The 7,287-nt window shown below is 38.9% G+C and overlaps 1 protein-coding gene across 3 annotated transcripts in view; it reads left to right on the forward strand.

Moving 5' to 3' along the window:
• Nucleotides 1-2,378, forward strand: part of TBC1D4 (TBC1 domain family member 4) — a 107,907-nt gene extending 105,529 nt beyond the window's left edge. For all 3 annotated transcript variants that reach the window (XM_032185521.1, XM_032185504.1, XM_032185512.1), the window contains one exon: nucleotides 115-2,378. In XM_032185521.1, the coding sequence (XP_032041412.1) occupies nucleotides 115-333 (219 nt within the window). In that variant the 3' untranslated portion in view covers nucleotides 334-2,378. The remainder of the gene's footprint in view (nucleotides 1-114) is intronic.
• Nucleotides 2,379-7,287: the final 4,909 nt, after the last annotated feature.

The raw sequence follows: 7,287 nt of genomic DNA on the forward strand, positions 1-7,287 counted from the left end.
GTAGCTATGCTGTGTTGTTACTAAATAATATGCCGTAAGACACACACACACACACACAAAAAAAGTTGTTCAGAGTGTCTTGATTTATTAAAAAGATAATGTTATTGTTTATAGGTTGCTCATGCTAAAATTCAGAGTCTGGAATCCAGCCTGGAGACTATTTTGACTCGAGAGAGCAAAATGAAGACTGTAATTCAGTCCCTGGAACAAGAGAAGATAACATATCAAAAGACTCTTGAACAGATAATGAAATATTTGCCAACAGAAGCATTGTCTGAATGTGAACTACTCCTGAAGGAAGTAAACTACAATCCAAATAATAAAACAAAATGAGGAATAAGCCATAGACCAGGGTTTTCTAGGCAGCGTTTTGTCAAATATTAAGGGAAAGAAAAATGAGTTTGCTGCTTTCAAAGGACTTAGCAATAGGCAATTATTATCCAAAACTAGTGCTGGGACACTCATAGCTACAGATGGGCCTTCAAATCTCAGTATGCAAATTCAGGCTATTATTATTTTTTAATGATTATGTAAATAAATCACAAGGGGGAAATAAAGGATTCTCACATGTAATTATGATGAGTAGATGTATATTTAGAGTTGACCTAAAGGAAAAGATAAATTTTAGTAGTTGGAGCCAAGGTAATGGTAAACTACAATTTCACTCTGGATGTGCTTGTCTTGTAGTGAAATGAAGATAGCGTGTCTTTATATATAAATACATATATATATACATAAATATATATATATGTTGAATAATACTTGAAGAAGAAAAAACGAATGTAATTACCCTCCAAAGAGCAGCATGTTTCACATCTTCTGTGGAAAATCTGTGTGAACTCATGCGTGCCTCTCTTTTAATTCTACTGATGTGTGCATAGACCAGTAACGCAGAATAAGTATCATGACCTGGTTCATACAGGAAGAACTCTAGTGCCATACACTGCCTGGGCTGTACCAGTCAGCAATGTAATTCCACATGCATGTTGGACCTGAAAAAAAGTGTCACATCATCACCAAGCCTCCGTAACTTTGACTTAAGAAATAGGTATCTATACACACACACAGAAATTTTAAAAGTAAGAGCTAAGAGTGATACCTTCTTCCTGGCTTGCTTGTTTCTACCTGTACTGGCATTGGTCAGTGATGATGGGTGGAAGGAAGTAAAGCTGTGGAGCGGTATTTATTCTGATGTTAATTTTCCGCAGGATAGTTGCTGTCATAAGATTTAGGCATATAAAAGGTTCTCATTTAACCAAAGAAATATTGCAAGAAGCCTTGTCTTATCATAATGGGAGCCAGAAAGCTAATATGAAATTTTGTTTGAAGAGAAAATTGAGGTAGGTTGCAGAAAGAAGAGCGCAAGTGCACTGAGAGAGGACCAAGCAAGTTGCAAATATTATGTACACCTTTCAGTGTATATAAATTTCAAAGGGGATTCTGAAGTACAGGTGCAGTTTAATATTTAAGGTTATTCCCGTTTTAATCCTGCTTTGTGGTCATTTTTTTTTTTTTTTTTAAAAAAAAAAGTCATGAATTTGTGTGTTCTGAGCAGAAGGTGAGGTAAGCTCTGGTCATTTTGTGGGAGAAAATATCTTTATAACAGCATAAAAAGATGCATTTGGATTTGAAAATGTTTTGAAGTGGAATTTTGGAGAAGTCTTAGACAAATTTGTAATAGACACGCATTTTGGAGTGCATGTCTGAACTGTTAATCGAGTGTTACTGTGGCTCATGTTATCTCTTACCGTTTATACTGTATTTCAGGAAACACTTTTTATTTTTTAAAGAAAAGCAATTAAGCAAAGTGCCAAATCCAGCTGTGTCTTTATGCATAAGATTGTCCAATTTAGAAAGCAAGTACTGAAAGAGTATTACGTTTTATTTTAACATAAATAAAAGTGAGGAACAACAATGCTGATTTGCTGCACACTGCTGCAGAACTTAGGGGTTTGGGGTCTCTTGGGTTCTTCTGTTGTTGTTGTTGTTTTTTACTTCCATGGTGTTTTACTTGATTAAAAATATTGATTTACTTAATGGTCTTTCTTTTTACAGTTGGGGTGCAAGGTCTTAACACTGTGTATAAAATTATATGGAATTTGTCTAGATATTTCAAGAGTATTGTATTGTACCAAGTGGGAAAATACCAAGTGAAAAGGCAGTTCTTTGCTGTTTTGTTCAAAGTAAGTTTTAGCTGATGTGTATATACAAAACCAATCCCAGGAACTGCAGTAGTGTGTATTACAAAGAATCAAGGTTATTCAGATGCATCTTTTTTTAAGATGCACTGAATGTGCTTTATCTTCTGTTTGACTTATCAAATTTTTCATGTAATGCCTGGAGAAATTCCAATAAATGTCATTGCTGCATTTCCCATGGCCTCAGGCTACTTCTGTTTTTTCAGACTTCAGATACCAATCTCATTGGTAGTAGTACTGTTTATGTGAAAGATGAAAAGGATTTGCTTATTTTCTAGTTGTGATAAAATGGGATTTGTAGAAGGCCACGAGGAATATAGAAATTCTTAGCAAAAAAATATTTTTCATTGTTCTTAATGAATTACAAGGTATTTTTCTTCTATAGAAGTGTGTTTAGTGTGTAAGTATGTTGAGAATGGTACTTTGAACTGTACTGTACACTGTACGTCTAGCTGGGAAGGAGGAGGGACCATATCAACAAGTAGGAATAAACTACAGAAGTGAAAATACTCTGAGGTAAGTGTCTCATGACATTAGGATATTTTTGGTAGCATTTGTGTTCTGGACACAAGTGTGGCTTGTAACTGGTTATCTCTAGGGTGTTTAGCTTGAAACCTACAATCATGCACATACGCTGCTGACCTTCTTAAGATAAATAGCTAACAAATAACAAAATGATCTGGAAGACTGTGCATAGGATGTGTGTTTGTCTCCATCCTTTCATTTTTCCCTCTATTTTAGAGGCTATTTTGTGGGGTTTAGTTGCAGGTGTGTTAAGGTGGAGAGGGAAGTGTAAGGTGCAGTATGCCAGAGACAGAGCAACAGAAGTGTGTGCTTGGGAAAAAGGATTGTTCCTGGGTTTGGTCTTTTTTTTTTTTTTTTTTTTTTTCCTTGTATCTTGCTTTTCTGTTAGGGGGAAAAATGTTTTCACAATAAAGCTATTGTTCTGCCTCAGCTAAACACAATTGCACTCTTGATTTTGACAGTCAATGTGCTGAGAACTAACTTAGGAGGAAAAAGTATCCACTGTTTTCAGGAGCAGCTAATTTAAATTGGTTTCTGCTGGCAGAGGGCTTTCTTGAAAGGTCTGGGAAGAGATCCATCTTTGTAGCTAGCAAACTAGCTTGTAAATGAAGAGCACTACACTGCCAGGAGTACAGTTGAAATAGGTCAGTCTGGTAAGAAGGACTAACATAGGGAACTCTGGTATTCACTTCTTTTATGGATGGAAATCTTGGCTGGAAAGCTATCCCCCACCTAACCCCAAGAGAGGAATATTTATGTAGAATGGAATAGAATAAAATAGAATAGAATAAAATAGAATAGAATAAAATAGAATAGAATAAAATAGAATAGAATAAAATAGAATAGAATAAAATAGAATAGAATAAAATAAAACAGCTCAGGTTGGAAGGAACCTTAAAGCTCATCTAGTTCCAACTCCCCCTGCCATGAGCCACCCACTAGATTCCATTGCCCAGGGCCCCATCCAACCTGGCTTTTGACACCTCCAGGGATGGGGCATCCACAGCTTCTCTGGGCAACGTGTTCCGGTGCCTCACCACCTTCTGAGTGAAGAATTTCTTCTTTACATCTAATCCAACTCTACCGTTTTGCTTAAAAACTATTCCCTCTCATCCTATCATCACTTGCCCAAGCAAAAAGTCACTCTCCATCTTTTTATAATCCCCCTTTAAGTATTGAAATGCTGCAATGAGGTCACCCCAGAGCTTTCTCTTCTCTAGGCTGAACAGACTCGGTTCTCTCAGCCTTTCTTCAGAGCAGTGATGCTCCAGCCCCTTGATCGTCTTTGTGGCTCTCTTCTAGACCTCACTCTAACACCTCCACATCTTTCTTGTGCTGGGGGCCCCAGACCTGGACACAGCACTCCAAGTGAGGCCTCAAAAGTGCAGAGCAAAGGGTGACGATCACCTCCCTCAAACTGCTGGCCACTCCTCTATCGATGCAGCCCAGAATGCTGTTGGCCTTCAGGGCTACAAGCACACTGCTTGCTTGTGTTGAGCATTTTGTCCACCAGAATCCCCAAGTCCTTCTCTGCAAGGTAAGGTAAGGTACCTTTAAGTTTTTAAGTTGCCTTTTTTTTTTCCCACTGTTCTGTAAAAAGCTATTAGATCTTACTGAAAAAAATATTCTAATAAATGGCATATTCCAGCTGAGGGTCTGACTTGAAAGAACAGTCTCATATGTCTAGCTAATCTTAAGTGGGATGATTATTTCCTGTTCAGTACGACCCTGCTTTGCTTAATATCATTACTGCAAGAAAGCAAAGCAATTTGCAATTAGAGCAGTTTGTTCTAAGAATTTGCTATCATTAGTATGGTCCAGAGGGTCTACATTTGGACACTTAATCAAAACCTAAAACTACATAGGTATTAGTGTAAATAGCCTTTTGTGCTTTGAGATGACTAACCCAGGGCACTGTTAATAGTGAATATCCACTCAATCTACATAGTTGTTATAGATAGTTATTGACAGGCAGTTCAGTCTGTAACATTTTAAGCTTTTTGCCAGGGACTTTGAAGGATTATAATTGATTCTGTATTTCCATATTTCAGCTTCTATGGTCAGTGTTAGCTATTAAATGCCTTCAATATATGCTTTGCCTTCATCAGTCTTTGTAGTGACTAGAACAAAATTTATGTTCAAAAAAAAAAGAGAATACTTAATGTTTAGCTATATCCTTCCTCCAGACATCTTGCGTGCAAGGGATAGAGTCTATATGCCTAAAGTTTAATACATCAGCTCATTGAAAATTTAGGGATTAAAGCAGAGATTACCATGTGCCTTGAGCAATTTATGGTTTGTGAGCTGACTGGCTTGCAATGAAGGAGAATCTGGATGGATTGGTACTTGGTGTTTTTAATTTCAATATTAACCTTAATCCTGGACCAAAGGAAGGAGCTGATAATGCTCTATTACCAAAACGTTGTGTTGGAGGGGGGTTTTGGGTGTTTTCCGCTCCTTATTGTTCTCTTCAGCACTCTTGCTCAGCAACTGCTTTTTAATAAGAGCACTGGGACTTGTTGGTGCTCCTAGTCTCATGATCAGAAAAGCTTTCCTTTGAGCATAGCCAAACTACTTCTGTATTCAAATTATGACTTGATTCAAGTCTCCGCTCTGTTAAAAGAAAACTAGATGTTTTAAATACATTGGTTCTAATGTTTTATTTCTGGTTAGAGTGTGTGGAGTGCATACTCAGTGCAGGGAGTGCATGCTAAGGGAAGACAGAAATGTGTTGCATCGTGTTCTGTTGGAACATTCACTTGGAGACGTATTAAGTGAGCTTGTGCTTGTAAAATGCTGTACAATGCAAGGCCACTTCTTAGTGCAGGAAATTAGGTCTACGTCTAACTTAAACAGAGACCTAGTTGCACTGACTGTGCGTACTCAGTGCCATTACCTGCCTGAATGATTGGTTCAATCTCCTGCATACCCTTAGCATTTGGAGATGCGGATATTTAAGATGCATATAGCCATTCTTTGTCTAAAATGTTTGAGCTGCTTGTACCACCCAATTTTGAGCATGAATGAAGCATTCTGTATAGTATAAGCATTCCCTTAATTCCCAGGATAACCATCTCGCTGAAAGTCTTGTTTCAGAACAGAATTAATGCACAGTGAAGAAAGAGTTGGTTTGAGCCTGTAGGTGCTTTTCCCTTGGATGGGCAAGTGGGCTACCTGAAATAATGGAAGTCCTGAAGAATGCAGGTAATCAGGGGCACAACGTGAAGTGAAGAGTAGGTTTGGACTGGCCAGAGCCAGCAGCTGCTCCAACATCACATGAAGACTGGCTTACTGAACATCCAGGAAGGGAGCTGGGGCTCTGGGAGGGCTGCACATCACCACTGTGCTGCATTTTGGCGCTCCATGCTTCAGACAAGGGCAAGCCCACTCCTGTGAACTGGTCACCTGCTTGTTCTTTGTGATCTGTGTGCTCTTGAAAGATACCTTCCAGTTCAATTTTAAGTGCTTAGACTGCACTATGATGCTGAGTGGGGTTGAGTGGGAGGTTTCCATCAGAGAGTTCCAGATGCTAACTAAAACCCTGCTGTAGGTGCCTACGCGTTGATGACCTCATGTTATGTTTCCAAAACTAGTCTCAGCACTCAGCAAAGGGTGGTTTTCCAACGTGATAAAACATTTTCCATGATCTTTTCAGTGGTCAGTCTACCATAGTTAATGCTTCAGAAGAAGTCTGTTGCTAAATTTGTACCAGTGCATTATCCACAAGATGTCACTGTTGCTTTTGTATGTGCAGCTCTTACGGGTGTGTACAGTTGGCTGGTTGCACTGCTCCTGTGCAATACACAGCGTGCACGCATGTGGCTCTTATTAAAGAGGAGAATTAAATGATTGTGATAATTAAATGATTCTCCTGCCTGATGAAGCATGTTGCTCGATTTGCACACTTATTGTAATAAAACACGTGGGGACCAGGACTGGGTGAAAGAAGTCCTCCAGCTCCCCAACCCAACCCAATTCTAATTTTTAACCCCAAAGCACTTACCTGCCAGCTTCTGAATTTGACTCACTGGCAAACAACTTCACAGGGAAGTAGCACCACCAGGGTTTTCCTGTTCTGAGTAGTCACCACCGATGTTACTAGCTCATAGATTCTCCAAAACTATTTCTCAGAGATGGCAGAAAACACGAAGAAAAAGCCATCTATCTTGGAACACTGAGTCCATTTCACCAGGACAGTAGAAAAGCACCCTAAGTAACCTGAACCTCAAACTCCTCTGGAGTGGCAAGTCTTCCCATGGCTCCTCATGCTTCCTATATAGCAAAGGTCAAATGATCCCCACCTGGCAGATTTCACTTCACATGTGTGGAGTCATGAGACCTTGTGGAATAGGCTCAACAAGCTCGTTTCAATGTTTAAGGTTCAATTGCTCCTTATTGCTAACAGAAAGAACCTGACAAGGGGCTCAGTGGTTAGAGTTGACCTAATTAATTAACTACAAAAGGCAAATTAGTACAGAGCCTGTTAAAATAAGATAAATCAACATAAAGAGAAGAAATAAATAAAAGAAAAAAAGAAAATGACCTAAAAGGCAAAATTGCCGTC

Source organism: Aythya fuligula, chromosome 1 (genome assembly GCF_009819795.1).
Source record: "Aythya fuligula isolate bAytFul2 chromosome 1, bAytFul2.pri, whole genome shotgun sequence".
Lineage (NCBI taxonomy): Eukaryota > Metazoa > Chordata > Aves > Anseriformes > Anatidae > Aythya > Aythya fuligula.